The sequence below is a fragment of the Peromyscus leucopus genome, chromosome 1, assembly GCF_004664715.2.
Source record: "Peromyscus leucopus breed LL Stock chromosome 1, UCI_PerLeu_2.1, whole genome shotgun sequence".
In the NCBI taxonomy this organism is placed as follows: domain Eukaryota; kingdom Metazoa; phylum Chordata; class Mammalia; order Rodentia; family Cricetidae; genus Peromyscus; species Peromyscus leucopus.
In genome coordinates, this window is record NC_051063.1 from 102,499,098 (window position 1) to 102,516,592 (window position 17,495).

General features: G+C 46.0%; 1 protein-coding gene across 3 annotated transcripts; it reads right to left on the reverse strand.

Moving 5' to 3' along the window:
- Positions 1–2: 2 nt before the first annotated feature.
- LOC119086207 (short transient receptor potential channel 2) lies at positions 3–17,226 on the reverse strand. Of its 3 annotated transcripts, none has more exons than XM_037196868.1 (10): positions 16,924–17,226; positions 13,968–14,142; positions 9,966–10,107; positions 7,718–7,873; positions 5,999–6,177; positions 4,205–4,290; positions 3,840–4,012; positions 2,301–2,373; positions 1,304–1,431; positions 3–622 (listed from the first exon to the last, which is right to left on the reverse strand). In XM_037196868.1, exons 2-10 carry the CDS (start codon positions 14,010–14,012, stop codon positions 387–389), a joined length of 1,218 nt encoding a protein of 405 aa, XP_037052763.1. In that variant the 5' UTR covers positions 14,013–14,142; positions 16,924–17,226; the 3' UTR covers positions 3–386. The 3 variants fall into 3 exon arrangements, with proteins under 3 accessions (XP_037052763.1, XP_037052766.1, XP_037052770.1); XM_037196871.1 differs by having other exon boundaries at positions 16,910–17,226; XM_037196875.1 differs by lacking the exons at positions 13,968–14,142; positions 16,924–17,226 and having other exon boundaries at positions 7,718–7,847; positions 9,966–10,058.
- Between the last annotated feature and the right edge of the window lie 269 nt (positions 17,227–17,495).

Below are 17,495 nucleotides of genomic sequence, written 5' to 3' on the forward strand. Positions count from 1 at the left end.
TCTTCCAGAGAACATCATGGGACTTTATTATTTCCAGGCCACATTTTCCTTCTGACCAAGCCTCAGTTTTCCTTTCAGGAAAATGGGCAGGAGGATAAGTACCATTCACTGAGGGAAACACATTCGAGATAGTGTAGTGTCCTAAGGCCTTGGAGAGATCACCAATTCTACTAAAGAAGTTCCAAGGGGAAATTGTCCTTATGAGAATTGGGTACCATAGAGACAAAGCCTTGACAACCAGGAATGGGGAGCAAGCTGGGTCCAGAAGTGTCCTCAGGCAGGCAGAGTTCTGAGGTAACAGGGGAAGGCAGGGGAACCAACCCTTCTTAGCCACAAGAGACCCATTCCCCAGGCTCTGACATTAAAGGTCAACAGAACCTCGTGGCTCAGGCTGGACAAACTTCCCCACACATGCTGGCATGTTCTTCTATTTCTCTTGCTGAGAACCGTAACTCGCAAATAGGGCACTGGACCCAGGAAGGCGACGGTGAGCTCTCTGGGGAGGACACCCACAGCACAGATGGCGAGGAAGACGAGGAGGAGGAGGGAGAAGATGGCTGGGATGGGGAGCTGTCTCCACAAGTGGCAGCATGCAAAGGGAGAGTCTCGATGCTGAAGGAGCCTAAGGAGGAAGAAGGAGATCAATAAAGGGGGCCTGTTCCCACACCAGATGCCGGAGGAGGAGCTGCCGCCGCTATGCAAATGCTTGTGAGGGAAGTCTCCCACGGCTGAGTACGCCACACCTGAGACACCATCACGGATCCGCCAAACATTCATCAGACATTTACTATGTGCCCAACGGTACGCTAGGTGCCGAGGGATATGGATGTCCTTACAGAATGTGGAGTCTACTGGAAAGGGCCAGTTATGAGCACAAAGAACATGGCCACCAGGCCTGGACAAATCAAAACTTGTTTGGTGTGTGTGCACCATTTGCACTTGTGGGAGCCAGAGGCTGACATTAGCTATCTTCCTGCTTCTCCATCTCAGTTTTTGAGACGGGGTCTCCTGTTGTACCTGGAGCTCACTAGTTACCTGGCGTGGTAACTCACTGGCCAGTGAGTCCGTGGACGCTGTCTATCCCTGGCCCTCCAGCCTGGGGTTGCAGACACGGGCCGCCACACCCAGCTTTTATGTGGGTGCTGGGGATGCAAACTCAGGTCCTTGGAGTTGAGTCTCAGGTGATTTACCCACTGCGCCGCCTCCCCAGCTCTACCGAATGGTTCTGCCAGTACCCACAGCCCGCCTCCCATCTTCCGGACGAACGCCCGGTCTTCGGGCCCACAGTAGTCATACAGCTCACCTGTGCAGATGGGACACTGTCCAGTCGCCTGCACACCTTCGTCGTTCTTGGTCTGAGGTCGGTGCCGCCTCTGCCTTGTTCTTGCTGCCCGCCTCCTATCTGGCTGAGAACTTGAGGTGGACAACGGTCTGTGGGAAAGAACAGTTTAAGGCCAGCTAGCTGGGAGAGACCGAAGGCTGAAGAACACAGAATCCAGACCAGAAGCATGTAGAAGAGACCGGAAACAGCAACCCCGTCAGTCCTTGCTTTTCCACTTGCTAGGACAGACTAGAAGAAGGCAGTTAACCTTTGAGCATCTGACAACAGGGCTTCTATCACTGTCTTCTGTTTTTAAAAGCTAACTAGTTTTGAGATAGGGTCTTAGTATACAGCCCTGCATGGCCCAGAACTTGCTATGTAGACCAGGCTTTCCCAGAACTCAGAGCTCTGACTATCTCTGCCTTCCAACACCTGGGATTAAAGGTGTATGCCATCATGCCTGATAGTTTTTTAATTTTAAAATTGATATTATGTACATATCATAAAATTAGCCTTTGGAAGTATAGATTAAGGATACTTCCAAGCTGAGTAACTACAGTTACTTTCACACCATTTTTATCAACCCCTAGAAACTCCAAATGCATCTTAAGTCACTCCCCACTTTTCTGTGTGTCTCCAGACCCCAGCAACTGCTCATTTCAGACTGGCCTGAAGCCTGCTGTGTATCCTAGCAGTCCTTGTAGTCACACTCGCACTCTTCCTGCCCTGGTCTCCTGCCAGGACCACAGGCCTGAGACGTCTGACTCACATTAGATCAGATGCCGTCTACACACCTTCTTTTCTGGTTCACGGCGGGGCCAATTTCTGCCTATCTCCACGTGTGAAGACGTCTGAACAAGGACAATCTTTCTCCGTGTAGTCTAAGAGATCAAGACCCAGACTGCCCGGGCCTGACTGAAGCCAGAGTGAGGAGGGGTTCGGAGATCCCGAGGTCTGGAGGTGATGGCAGCCTGCCTACCTTTGGTCCTGCAATTTCCTTCTCTTCCTTCTGCCCACATCATTCTTCCTGTTTTGTTCTTCTGCTCTGGGCTCTGTATGAGAAACGCTCATTAGTTATTTATAGTCACACCAGACAAGGTGGCACGCGCCTATAATCCCAGAACTCAGGAAGCCGAGACTGCAGGACAGCAAGTTCAAGACCAACTTGGGATGAATAATGAGATCTTTTCGTGAAAAACAAAAATCAAAACAAACTATCTAGCTGTTTACACATGGCTTCCACATTTTAAGTTTTCTTTTGAGATGTTTTTTCTGTCTTCTATGCCTGCTTAATTCCAGCCTGAGAATTCCCTAGATTCTCTGACTGGAACCTTGTCATCCTACCGTCTGTTCTTTCAGAGTATTTATCACAGTTTAGTTTTAGATTTCTGGGGTGACACAGACACCCACCTCTTCATTAAGATATGAGCATTGCTATTTTATTTATTCTAGGATCTCTGGCACCACACAGACTAGCACATACAGATATTCAATAAATACACATCAAATGAGCAGTAACAAAAACCAATAGTCACCATTTACCTCTTTATTCACAATTTCAGAAACTCTTGGTATAGCACTAAATGTATTTCAAAGTGCTTACACAATCTTAGTACCTTATCAATAGTAGATATCCCTAAATGCGTAGTTTCTTTTCAGCCTCTTCTCAAAACCATAAGCCTTTATCCTTATAGACTCCGAGACTCCCATTACCTACTGCCTGTTTGTATTGAGGGCCCTCTGAGTGTCCGTGGTATCTATGGCAAATGGCACAGTATCTGTGAATAGGTTGCAAAAAGCCATGACTTCACTAGGATGTGGTGGTGCACACCTTTAATTCCAGCACTTGGGAGGCAGAGGCAGGTAGGTATCTGTGAGTTCCAGGCTATCTAAGAGTTACCAAGGGAGTAAACACACACACACACACACACACACACACACACACACACACACACCTGACACTCACTCCTTCCCCTTTGTCTGTCGCTGATGTAACAAGCTGCCACACCATGAGATACTGACTCAGCAGCCTCCTTGAATGAGCTGGAATAGCATCCTTTCCAGAAGAGCCCTGAGATGCATGCAGCCATTTCTCTCTCTTTTCTTTTCTGAGACAGGGTCTCGGGTTGCTCAGGCTGGCTGGGAGCTAGCTCTCCATGTACTGAGAATGACCTTGACTACTGATCCCTCTGCCTCCTCCACTCCCCAAGTGCTGGGATGGAGGCATTTACTAGCACTGTCTTTCTGAGATAATCACAGAACACTGAGATTGTAATAAGCTAAGGTATTATTTGGTTTAGCCCCTTTCCTATAAACGTGAGGGAGCTGAAGCAAAGACAAGGATTTCTGATTCCTAGGCCAGTGTTCTTTCAACTATTATATAAGATTTAACTTCTCTTCTTCCCTGACTATTTTTCTCCTTTCATTTGAAGACAGTGAGCCATCCCAGAACAACATGGGAGAGTCAGGGAGGAAGGACAGTGTCAGGTACAGAAAGGAGCAGATCCTGGGGCCTCACCTGCACTCTTTGGATGACTGGGACCTGGTTGCCCATGGCCGTTCTTTGGGCTCACCACCCCGGCCGGAGGTGCCCTGTTGGCAGCAGAAAGCACCATGTGGGCTGCCCGCCCCAGCGGCCCTGGCTGCAACTGCTTCAGTTTACCCTTGAGCTCTGAAATTTCCTTGGTGCTCCTGCAGAGAAACAGTATTTTGTTTCACTCAGAATGCAAACTTTATTCTATTTACTCCAACCAACCAAGACAGTTCGTTATCCTGACATGCTTAGACCTAAGTGATTAACCCGGGGACCATAGGCTGGGTTTCTGTGCCCCTGAGCTATGTGGTCTTTCCCTTACATGAGAAACATCAACAGCAGGTACATACGTCTGGGGATCTGGGAAGAATGTCCTCCGGATAGAAGGATTAGTCAGCCAGGGCCTAGGCTCAGACTCCAGCATATCCGAAGAGTTCTGAGGAGAAAACGAAGACGTAAATACCCAGATTCACCCGCAGGGGGCACTGCTGCCTAGGGAAGCAACATGATTGTATCCGCAGCAACTTTTACGTATTTGCTGGTGTGCGCAATCTGAGATGCTGCAATTTTGTATGCTAAGGGTTTTGTCACAATCATAAGGGCTCTGGGAATAAAAGAATTCACACTACTGGGTAAAACAGGCCTATGGGGACTGACGGAATGTGCAAACTTTTGAGTTTGTTTCTTGTAAACTTTTAAAATATATAAAATATATATCTACATCATACTTTAAATTTGTATATAAATAAAAATAAATTTGTATAAGTGTAAATTATAGAAAGTTCAAGGCCAGCAAAAAAAAAAAGAAAAAGAAAAAAAGAAAAAAGCTGGGCAGTAGTGGCATACAACTTTAATCCCAGCACTGGGGAAGCAGAGGCAGGAGGATCGATGTGAGTTTGAGGCCAGCCTGGTCACAGTGAGAGTTCCAGGACAGCCAGGGCTATACAGAGAAACCCTGTCTCAAAACAGAAGCAAAAAGAAAACTCCTGAGAGATCCACCTGCCTCTGCCTTTCAAGTACTCAAATGGACGACCCAGGCAGGTATATAATATAACGATACAGAGGGCTTTGCAGGGCAGCCAGGCAGGAAACAACGTCGGAGGGGCCGTAAGGGAGCCTTGGGGCTTCCAAGTGCTGACGTGAGAGCTCTCTGCAAGCCCAGGAATAACATATGAGGCTAAGCTGAGATTCAAAAAGAATTTCAACATGGCTAAAGAACAGTGCTTCAACAGCTTTGTGTAGACTGTATTCAAGGCTCACCTCCATCTCTGCCATGTAAAAGAAGAAAAGGGAGAGGCTTATTCCACAAGTCCAGGGTGTTCGGTCCAAAGGAGACTCCAACTTCCCAAACTCCAGAAGGAGTCTAACTATTCAGAAATGGGCTCAACCTGGACCACAGGAGGATTTCTTTTCTGGCTGCTGATAAAAGCCAGCTTTCCTCAGGAACTTAGGAAGCCAGTTCCCCTCAACTAAAAAGAGTTATTTCCCGGGCTGGAGAGATGGCTCAGAGGTTAAGCACACTGGCTGTTCTTCCAGGTCCTGAGTTCAATTCCCAGCAACCACATGGTGGCTCACAACCATCTATAATGCCTTCTGGTGCCCTCTTCTGGTGTGCAAGCATACATGCAGGCAGAACACTGTATACATAATAAATAAATCTTAAAAAAAAAAAAAAAAAGTTATTTCCCTCATCACTGGCAGAAGGGACAAATGGCCACCTGTGGTGTCTACAACACACCGAAGTGCATGCTGGCCAATGTGTCCCCTCAGCATCAGGAGTACCTGTCACACATGTCACAGCCCATGCTGGTGTCCTGCCTTTCCCACCTTCTTCCTACCCTAAACTCGCTCTAGCTCACAGGCTCCCCCCCCCCAGCTACTCATTCTTCTTATATCCCCACTATTTTTGCTATGTGAGCGCCTCTGGCTATTCTCTCTCTACAATAAAAACTCCCTGGTAACCATACCATGGAGAGGTCATGCCATGAGTTTATACACAGGGAATATCATATTCTCTCTCTCTTTCTGTGCTTACTTTTCTTCAATCAAGCATCAGGTTTTAACTAGGAACTGAAAAGAAAAAACTAAACCCTCCTCCACCACTGAACCTGCATAGGTGGGCCCAGAGCCTCGACTGAACATACCTGAGTCGGTCCAGAGCCTCTCAGGGCAGGGAGATCCACCACAGAGTCAGCTGAGGGATCCAGAGAGGACCGCACCCGGAGGAAGGCCAGGCCAAAGGACTGGTGACGTGTGAAAGGTTGCGAGCAGGTCAGTCGAAGTCGATCCCATGATTCTCCTGAGGCTGGAGTCAGGAAATCATCTCAAGGAAAAAAAAAAGGAGAGAAAGGAGGGGCTGGAGAGATGGCTCAATAGTTAAGAGCACTTGTTATTCTTGCAGAGGACCAGAGTTCAGTTCCCAGCACCCATTCCAGGTGGTTTAAAACTGCCTGTAACTCTAGTTCCAGGGGATCTCACACCCTCTTCTGGCCTCCTCAGGCACCAGTACATATACACATCCCTCCACATATACACGAATAAAAAATAAAAATAAATATTTAAAAAGGAGAGAGAGAGAGAGAGAGAGAGAGAGAGAGAGAGAGAGGGAGGAGAAAGCTGGGTGTGGAAGTGCATGGTTGTAATCTCAGCCCAGGAGCTCCTTGGTTGCAAAGCAAGTCTGAGGTCTGCTTAGGCTACATGAGACCCTAGAGAGAGGAAAAAAGAGAGAGAAGGACGTGTTGTGTTGTGTGTGTGTGTGTGTGTGTGTGTGTGCGCGCGCGCGCGCTCTCGTGCATGCTCATGCACACTCGCACAGGCTTGAGCAACCGAGAAGAAAATGTGCTGCATTAACTGTTATTAGTCGGGAGGCAGGAAGGGAGAAAATCCAAAACTGAAGAAACGGGAAGACAAGACAAGGCCACAGCTACACACAGTCAACGCCAACGGGAGGAGGAATGGACATCACTAGCACGTGTCCCTTCAGGCTCTGATGCTCAGAGAAAGGTTTGCCAGGCAGGCAAGGCAGGGCCCTTTCAGCCTAGCTCCTTGTCTTCTATCCACTCCTTCATCATTGTTTCATACCAGTCTCCACCTTCCTGAACCATGAGGCTGCAACCTCCTCTATGCAGCCACTCACAGTACCGGATGCCAATACCACAAACTTTACTTCTTTGATTCCTAACGTTATCCAGTCAGTCAGTATATCATCCCCTATACCTCACATAAACGCTTCCAAAATCTCACTCTTCCTTTACAACAAGATAAACACCTCCAATTTAAACACAGATAAACAGATTGCAATTCCCTAGAGTCCAGGGATCTTATCTTATGCATCTGTTACACTGCTCAGTGAACACAGAGATTTGCATAAGCAGAATTCAGGACACACTATTTATTATATAAATATAGCCAGCATGGAGCTTTTTACCACACACAAAAATTTATTCTATACCTTTCTCTTTTTTGTGGTGCTAGGGATTAAATAAAACAGGGATCAAATAAAAAACATAGCAATCACTGGGTGTGGTGCCACATGCCTGAAATTCCAGCTCCTGAGAGGCTAAGGCAGTAAGTATTTAAGGCTAGCCTGGGCTGCACGAGACCCTGTCTCAACAACCCAAACCCTAAAACATGATGATGTATCAGGCAACAATAAGTCAGAGGTAAATATATCAATCATAGCTCAGAATACTCCTGACATTCTCATCAGGCAGAACTCACACAACGCATTAGCTTACTCTCTTCTCTTAACAGGAGCTAAACACAGGCTCCCGTCCATGGTCTATACCCAGCAGCACTTAGACCCACCTCTGCACTGCATCTGTCCTTGGAAAGACCCCCACACCTGCTTCTGCCCTCTTTACCATCTTTAAACATCCGGACTCCGGAGCGGTTCTTGCCCTCCTTTGAATCAGCGAGGGACATTAGCATGGTTGCAGGGAGAAGGGTGACGAAAGGTCTGTCCAGGGGCCAGGAAGAACGACCCACATCAATCTGCAGGAAAGCACAGCCACAGTTACCTGGGGACGGAAGGTGGAGAGAAGGGTGACCATGAGAGAATGACTACAGGGTACAATACTGGGGGGGGGGAACACTCCACCCTAGAGCTCCTCAGAAGCCAGAAAGTTCTGGCAACATGGGGAGTCACACAGAGAGCCACCAACTAGAATGGAATGAAAGCTTAGTCCATCAAATGATAGAGAAGGTTCACCATGGCCACCACAGTCTGAAATCTGCCCTGGAAATCACTGTTAAGGAACCCAACAGCTTTCTGTCCTGAGAAAGCAAAGACAGTGGTCTCTAACAAGTCTTTAGAGAATTCTAAGGCTAACTTTTTTGTTTGTTTTTGAGACTGGGTCTTAGTATGTAGCCTTAGCTAGCCTGGAGCTCAATTATGTAGACCAGGCTGGTCTTAAACTCAAGAGATCGGCCTGCTTCAGTCTCCTTAATGCTGGGATTAAAGGGATGTGCCATCATGCCTGGCATCAACTATTGTAATCTATAAACTCCGATGCACTGTGCACTTTTCAGCATCCTCCTGACACTGATCTTTAGGGATGATAAGGATTCTGTTTGTTAGTATCGATTATTATCCAGTGCCCTAAGGCTTTACCCAGACCAGAGTTCACAGCGTAATTCCAGAAGCACCATCACATTGTATTCTCTTTGTGTATGTGTACATGAATGCACGCTACCTGTGTATGGAGGCAAGAAAACAACCTGGTTGCTGTTCCTTAGGTGCTGTCCACCTTGTCTTTTTAAAAATTATTTTATTTCATGTGTATGGGTGTTTTGCCTGCATGTATGTCTGTGTACCACTCATGTGCCTGGTACCCTCAGGGGCCAGAAGAAGGAGTCAGATCCCCTGGAACTGAAGTTAGTCATCATGTGGGTCCTGGGAATTGAACCTATTTCCTTTGGAAGAGCAGCCAGTGCTCTTAACCACTGAGCCATCTCTCCAGCACCCCACCTTGTCTTTTTGTTTTGTTTTTCAAGACAGGTTTTCTCTGTCTAGTCCTATTTGTCCTGGAACTTACTCTGTAGACCTGGCTGGCCTCAAACTCAAGAGATCAACCTGTCTCCACCTCTCAAGTGCTGGAATTAAAGACATGCACCACCACTACCCTACAGCCCATCTTATGGCATCAAACTCATAGACATCCTCCTGACTCTGCCTCCTGAGTGCTGGGATTAAGGGTGTTCACCACCCCGCTAGGCTGGAGGCATTTTTACTTTTTTCGAGACAGGGTTTCTCTGTGTAGCTTTGATGCCTGTCCTGGATCTTGCTCTGTAGACCAGGCTGGCCTCAACTCACAGAGATCCACCTGGCTCTTCCTCCTGAGCGCTGGGATTAAAGGTGTCCGCCACCACCACTGCCGCCTGGCTGGAGGCATTTTTAAAGTTGAGGTTCCCTCCTCTCAGATGACTTTAGCTTGGGTCAAGCTGACATAAAAGTATGCAGCACATCAGTGATCTCCAGGTAGCAGTTTGTCTTACCTCCCAACACTGGGATCACAGGGAGTGTGCCTCTATATTTGGCTTTGTGTATGTGTGTGAGTGGAAGCCAGAGGACAACTGCAAGCATGAGTCCTCACCTTCTACCTTGTTTGAGGCAGGTTGTCTCTGTTGTTCCCTGCTGTGTTAGACATACTAGCTTGCCCATGAACTTTCCTGCTTCCTATATCACCACAGGAGCACTGCGATTACAAATGTGGACTATCCCATCTGGTTCTCCTGTGGATTCTGAGAATTCAACTCTGATCCTTATACTCGTATGGCAAGTGCTTTTCCACTGAGCCATCTCCCTAGCCCATGCCTAGCTTTAAATGTGGGTTCTGGGGATCAGACTCTAGTCCTCATGTACTAGGCAAGGTCTTTACCAACTGAGCTGCAGTCTCTGCTCCACATTGTAGTCTCTATGAACGAAGACCCAGGAGTTCTCCAACACCAAACCATCTCCAAGAGCAAACACAACATTTTTCCTTCACATCTAGGCAGGGCTTATTCCAGAAGGCTACTCAGTCAGAACAAGCTGAGAGAGCTGAGGGGAGTGGTTAGTCATGTCATTCCTGTTTTCCCTCAGAGGTCCCAAAGGCCCCGAGATTCACTCACCGACATCGATGTAACTTATGGGGACCACCCTCTCCAGCTGAAGTTCCACTTTCAGTTTCCCACTCTTGTCCCGAGGACAGCTAAGCCAAGGTCCCCTATGACTGTCTGGGTTCAGCAAGTTCTCCACAGGATACTTGGGATCCTACATCCGAGAGGAAGAGAAAAATCAGGACGGGTTCTGAGCTCACAGAGAAAAAAGGATACTTTAGAACAAGGGACATCTATAATCCCATCCGCTGGGGCATCTCAACATGAGAAGGCACAGGGGCATCCACAGGAACTAGCCTGACTCATGCAGTAGACACCATTTACTTCTACCTCACTTACTCCTCCTAAGGATTCTTGAGTTGTTACTATGACTTCTGCATAGTTAAGAGATAATAAACTGAAGCTTATGGGGCTTTAAAACTCACCTAAGTAACTAAACAAAGCAGAATCCCAGATTTTTAAAACTAGAGCTTTTAACACTACATTAATAGTTCTTTATTCATAAGACTTTTACACAAGCTGGGCGGCGGGGGGGGGGGGCGGCTGGTGGTGGCGGCAGTGAACACCTTTAATCCCAGTGCTCGGGAGGTAGGGCCAGGCAGATAGATCTCTGTGAGTTCGAGGTCAGCCTCGGCTACAAAGTGAGTTCCAGGATAGGCTCCAATGCTACACAGAGAAACCGTGTCTCAACCCCCCCCCCCCCCCGCCAAAACCAAAACCAACAACAACAAAAACAAACAAACAAGACTTTTACACAGATACTTATTTTTTTCTTTTAATTTATTCTTCTCTCATATATTACATTCTGACCACTGTTTCACCTCCCTCCCCCGCATCTCTCCTCTCCCCCAGATCCACTCCTCCAATTCCCTTTAGAAAACGGCAGGCCTCCCAGGTGTATCAACCAAACATGGCATATCAAGTTACAATAAGACTAGGCTCATCCCCTCATATTAAGTCTGGACCAGGCAATCCACTAGGAAAAAGGTCCCAAAAGCAGGCAAAAGAGCCAGCGACACCCCCCAACTCCCAATGTCAGGGCTCCCACAAGAACACCAAGCTACACAACCATATATTATATATGCAGAAGACCTAGGTCAGACCTATATTGGCTCCCTGACTTTTTGTTCAGTCTCTACACAGACATTTATTTTATTTTTTAAAAATATTTATTAGCCAGGTGGTGGTGGCGCACACCTTTAATCCCAGCACTCGGGAGGCAGAGGCAGGCGGATCTCTGTGAGTTTGAGGCCAGCCTGGTCTCCAAGGCGAGTTCCAGGAAAGGCGCAAAGCTACACAGAGAAATCTGTCTCGAAAAAAATTTTTTTATTTATTTTGAATACAGTGTTCTGCCTGCCATGTTTGACTGCACACCAGAAGAAGGCATCAGGTCTCATCATAGGTGGTTATGAACCACATGTGCTTGCTGGGAATTGAACTACGGAACTCTGGAAGAGCAGTCAATGCTCTTAACCTCTGAGCTGAGCCATCTCTCCTACCCTCCCCCCCACATTTATTTAACTACAATATAATTCTATGAAATAAGATTTTGTTTACGTAGTCCAGGCCTCAAACATAAATTCCTCCTGAGGGTTAGAATTGTAGATGCGCACCACACTACAACCAGCAAAAGATTGTATTCTTAATTTACAAAGGATGCTTAGATATAAGTGATTATTCAAAGTCATTGATAGTGACAATGAGATTTAAGAAATCCCAAATTCACTAATGCAAATGCAAATCCTTTTTGGTTGAGAAGCTTTGAGCAAACAAATGACTTTCTTCCTCTGGTTCTAAATTTATTTATAAGTAAAAGAGAAAACCGTATTCACGGTTTTTGTTTTTTTAGAAACAGGCATCTCAAGGATGACTTTCTGATTCTGCCTCCCAAGTGCTGGGATTATAAGCATGCACCTCCATACCCAGCTTTCTCCCCCTTTCTTTTTTTTCTTTTTAATGAACATAGGTGTTTTGCCTGCATGTGCCCAAAGAGGCCCAAAAGGGGTGTCAGATCCCCTGAAGCTGGAGTTACAGCTGGTTTTGTCAGGTGGGTGCTGGGAACTGAACCAGGGTCCTTTGGAAGACCAGCAACTGTTCATAACTGCTGAGCCATCTCTCCAGCCCCAGCTGCACCCAGCTTTGACTCATGGTTTGTTTTTGTTTTTGTTTTTTTCGAGACGGGGTTTCTCTGTGTAGCTTTGCACCTTTCCTGGAACTCACTTTGGAGACCAGGCTGGCCTCGGACTCACAGAGATCCGCCTGCCTCTGCCTCCCAAGTGCTAGGACTAAAGGCGTGCACCACCACTGCCCGGCCATTTTTTTGTTTTATTCTTTGAGACAGGGTTTCCCTGTATAATAGTCCTAGCTGCCCTGGAACTCACTCTGTAGACCAGGCTGGCCTCCAACTCACAGAGATCCACCTGCCTCTGCCTCCTGAGTGCTGGGATTAAAGGTGTGCGACTCATGGTTTTTAACTATTTTGTTTGTTTGTTTTGTTATTTCCACAATAAAATCCTTCTTTTAACTATAATTTCACATGTGTGTGAATATTTTTCTCATAAGATAAAAGTAAAGCTCTAATTAAAATACAGGTTGGGGAGGGAGGCTAAAGATGTACTTTGATCCTTCTCTTCAGCTTCTAGAACAGTCTCTATAGAAACCACGATGTTAGAAGACTGCTAACATTCTCTAAGATTCTATGACAAAACATTTGAAGGTAGGTATTGTGGTATATGTCTATAATTCCAGCACTCAAGTGGATGAGGCAGGATGATTGGGAGTCTGAGGCCAACCTGGGATACACAGTGAGTTCAAGGCTGGCCTGAGCTACATGGCAAGATCTTATCACAAACAACAACAACCTCCCCCCGCCACCAAAACCCCACAAAAGCAACAATACTCAAACAAAGGCAGGTACATCTCTGTGAGTTTGAGGCCAGCCTGGTCTACAAAGTGAGTACTAGGCTAGTCAGGGATATAGAGTGAGCCTTTGTCTCACAAAAGAAGAAAAAGAGGGAGAGGAATACAATGATGACAGTTCAAGCTGACCTTCAGGTAAGGAGGGCTAAGACGATTTTTATTTCATGGGTTAATATAGTAGTTCCTAAGCACCATCTAAGGGGGCTCTCTGAAATGTGTGGGGATCAAAAAATAATAATTTATTTACTTTTATATGTGTATGAATGTTTTTCCAGGATGCATATATGCACATCATGTATATATCTGCTGGATTCCCTGGAACCGGGGTTAAGGATGGTTGGGAGCCACCATATAAATGCAAAGAATTGAAACTAAGTCTTATACAAGACAAGTGCTCTTAATCATTGAGCCAGCTCTCCAGCCCTGTGTGGGGATGCTTTTCACTGTCAAAATCATCATGCAGTAGTATTGTCATAGGACCTGGGAACCAGGAATGCTAAATATTCTACCATGCCAATGACACTGCTATAAAATAGACCTAGCTACCCAAATGTCAATGGGTAGCTTAGCACCCCTCAAAAAGGATTAGTGTACTGAGAGGAAAGAGATGGGGTTAATGGATGAAGCAAGTGACTGGAGGAAAGGATGGGAAGTCTCCAGTAAGCCCCATGGTAGATCAGCATTGGGCCCAACATGGGAACTGTAGAACTTTCCATAAAGTGAGCATATTTTATATCCTCAAAGTTAAGTATGGCCTTGAGTGCCCTTGATTAATTTCCATGGCAGTATGACCAAACTGCCCTTCTAGAAACTCTGGCACAGACAGGCCTGCAGTTTTGTCAGCTATCTACAAACCATGGACAGTCTTTTACAGCTATTCACTCTTTTTAGTCATCAAAAGAAAAGCAATCAGCTGGGCAGTGGTGGTGCACACCTTTAATTCCAGCAGAGGCAGAGGCAGGCGGATCTCTGTGAGTTTAAGGCCAGCATGGTCTACAGAGTGAGTTGCAGGACAGCCAGGGCTACACAGAGAAACCCTGCCTCGATAAACCATTTTAAAAAAAAAAAAGCCATCATGGCTGGTGACTAATATACCTGAGAGGAAAATGATACTACATGGCTGATCTTCACAGGAGCCATCAGAGGTCACCAGTTTCCTCAAGTACACGGCAAATGTGCTTCCTCCCAGGATATCTTCTGCCACCACAGTGGCACTGCCTATGTTTTGCTCTGGGTAACTTTTGAGAGAATAAGAATCCTCACATTACTCCTGGAGGAAAAAAAAAAAGAACAAAAGCAACATAAGCTACCCATTCTTATTTCTTTGATAATAAGAACTATTTACAGAAGTCAGCTCATTTTTCAGGGCCACCATGGCCTGTAGGAAGCAAAGCTGGATCATCTAGAGATACCCCTCCCCCACAATTGTGAGACAGCCTCAAGAAAACAAAGGAGAAAATTAAAAAGACAAAACAAAACTGTTATTATAGTAACGCTGGATTTATAAAGTTCCCAAGAACATGAATGGTGCCTTGAATCATTTATCTCTGTCCCTGGGAGCCGAGGACACAGTAAGGATGGGCAACAAATGTACAACTGAACACAGTATAGTATTCTGCTTTCTCTGTTCAAGGAAACCTCCTAAGTTAGCTTTTCATTCCTCCAAGCTGGGTGTGGTGTCCCATGCCTAGCATTTGGAAGGCTAAGTCACGAGGACAGAGTTGAAAGCCAGCCCGTGCTACACAGCAGGTTCAAGGCTAGCTTGGGGTATACAGCCAGACCCTGATTCAAAATAAGGTATTCTTGGGCCAGTGAGTATGGATCAACATTGTTTTTCTTTTTTTGTTTTTCAAGACAGGGTTTCTCTGTGTAGCCCTGGCTGTCCTGGAACTAGCTCTGTAGACCTGGCTGGCCTCGAACTCACAGAGATCTGCCTGCTTCTGCCTCCCAAATGCTAGGATTAAAGGGGCACCCACCACCATCATCTGGCCAACATTGTTTTTCTAACTTATTTTGTCTTTAAACAGCTCACAGGAGCCAGATTATAATCATGCACCCATTATCCCAGCTATGGGGGAGAGGAAGGGGAAGCAAGAGTTTGAGGCTAGCCTGGGCAACAATATAAGTGTGAGCCACCATACACACCTCATAAACTTTTTATTTTCTGAGACAAAGTTTTTCTGTGTAACAGCCTTGGATGTCCTGGAACTTGCTCTGTAGACCAGGCTTGCCTTGAACTCACAGAGATATATGACTGTCTCTGCCTACCGAGGACTGGGATTAAAGGCGTGTGCCACCAAGGCTGAAAATTTAAATATATGCAAAAATACACAGAAAATAAATTAACTCTGTTCATCACTCATGGTCAATAATCCTCTGGTAACAAGTATTTTAAAGATATCTGAATGTCTTTAGGTAGGGGAGGGTCTCCCAAGATTCTTTTTTTTTTTTTTTTTTTTTTGAGACAATATCTTGCTACATAGTCCTGGCTGACCTTGTATCTGCTATGCAGCTGAAGCTGGCTAAATATTTTTTTTTTAATTAAATTTCTGTTTTACATTTATTTGTTTTGTATGTAGGAGGACGGGTATATACACGAAGGAGTCAAATCTTCTCCTTCCACCATGAGGGTCCTGGGGATGGAATGCAGGTCATTAGGCAACTGCCTTCTCCCACCGAGTCATTTTTTTCCCCCCAAAGGATTTATATTTTATGCATTTGAGTATTTTGCTTGCATATATCTAAATACACTACATGTGTGCCTGGTGCTGGAGGAAGCTGGAAGAGGGTGTCAGATCTCCTGGAACTGGAGTTACAGGTGATTGTGAGGACTGGAGAGATGGCTCAGAGGTTAAGAGCACTGGCTGCTCTTCCAAAGGTCTTGAGTTCAATTCCCAGCAACCACATGGTGGCTCACTACCATCTATAATGAGATTTGGTGCCCTCTTCTGGCCTGCAGGGATGTGTGCAGACAGAAAACTGTATACATAATAAACAAATAAATCTTAAAACAAACAAACAAACAAACAAAAACTGCCATGTAGGTGCTGGGAATTGAATCTGGGTCTCCTGCAAGGCAGCAAGTGCTCTTAATCTTTGAGCCATCTCTCCAGTGCACACACTGAGCCATCTTGCCGGCTCTTAAGATGTTTGAGATGAAGGTCTTACTATGTTGTTTAGCCCAGTCCTGAACCCCGTAATGCCTCGGCCTCTCAAATGTTGGGGGTCTTAGGCATGGGCCATCACATTCATGCCAGGGCGGTTTTCAACTTCTGGGATCAAGTAACTTTGCCTCAGCCTCATGAGTAGCATATACCATCAGACCTGAATTTTTCTTCAAATAGTCTCCCTGAAAATGAGTCCAGAAATCCTGATACATTCCTGGCCATAATGGCTTTCTAAACTATTCATCACCAAAGTTTTCTATTTTCTCATGCTATTGCTCCTACTTGGAATACTTGCTCTCTTTACAACTTATTTATTTTGATGTTCAAATCACACACACACACACACACACACACACACACACACACACACACAACCCTACCTTAATCAGTTCAAGGTAACTGGTGTTCAAATATCTCTCTCTCTCTCTCTCTCTCTCTCTCTCTCTCTCTCTCTCTCTCTCTCTCTCTCTCTCACACACACACACACACACACACACACACACACACACACACACACACTACCTTAATTAGTTCAAGGTAACTGCCCCATCCGGCCAATTCTCACTTGGTATTTAACTAAGTGCCTCCTCATGTAACAACTATATGTTTATGTCTTATGTCTCTTGATAAGATTGTGAGCTCCAGGACAACAGGATTTTTGTTTGACTCATTCTTAAATATGTAATGTTTACATATTTAAGGGAGAAAACACACAGATGATTAGCAATTATCTGCTCATTGAGGTCCTCCAGCTCTCGACCTTTTTGAGGGTTAAGATCCCGGACTGGGTTGCTTTTGTTCATTTTCTTGTTGGTCACCCTCCTCCCTTTCAGCTACTCCTCTCAATTGACAAATCGCAACGCCTCTCACCCGCGTCCACGAACCTTAAGAAGTCGGGGCAGCTTCAGCTCCAGGGCTCCAATCTTATTCTCCCGCCAATTCGGTCCGGTGACCTCCGCCTTCTGGCCCGAGCGCCACCCTGCCTACAGAAGCTCAGGGACGCGTTTTGGGGTTTAAAGAAGCCGCTTTTCTGAAAGATGGCTCCCACTGAGGCAAGACAGCAATTACTCATCTAAAAACAACAAAAACCCCGCGTGCTTGTGTTCTTAGGTGTACTTTTATTCACTACACTCTTCCCGTAGAGAGCGAAATTTAAACTTCCGGGTCGGACTCGATGCCGCATGGGAAATGTAGTTCTCGGTGCACACGCGTCTCTGCCCGTAGCCCAAGCGAGGGAGCGTCGCAAAATTAGCGCATTCAGGGACCCTCATTTGTTGCTCTCCGTAGTGACGACTGGTGAACTATTTACACTAAAATAACATAGGCACAATTCTTCTTTTTCCGAGAACGCTTTCCTGTTGAAGCTTGGTAGTGCCCGAGAGTTGCCCCTTCTTAATTCCGAAGGAGCAGGTAGACGGTCTCTTGGTTCCTCACAGGCATCTGCCGGTCTTGATGC

Excerpts from the sequence above, each read along its gene's own strand:
- LOC119086207 (XM_037196868.1), bottom strand. The coding sequence starts at position 14,012 with ATGGCTCCTGTGAAGATCAGCCATGTAGTATCATTTTCCTCTCAG. Across the intron at positions 6,178-7,717 it reads AGTCCGGATGTTTAAAGATG|ATGATTTCCTGACTCCAGCC; the intron begins GTAAAGAGGGCA and ends TTTTTCCTTGAG. Across the intron at positions 4,013-4,204 it reads TTCTTCCCAGATCCCCAGAC|GAGCACCAAGGAAATTTCAG; the intron begins GTATGTACCTGC and ends GTTTCTCTGCAG.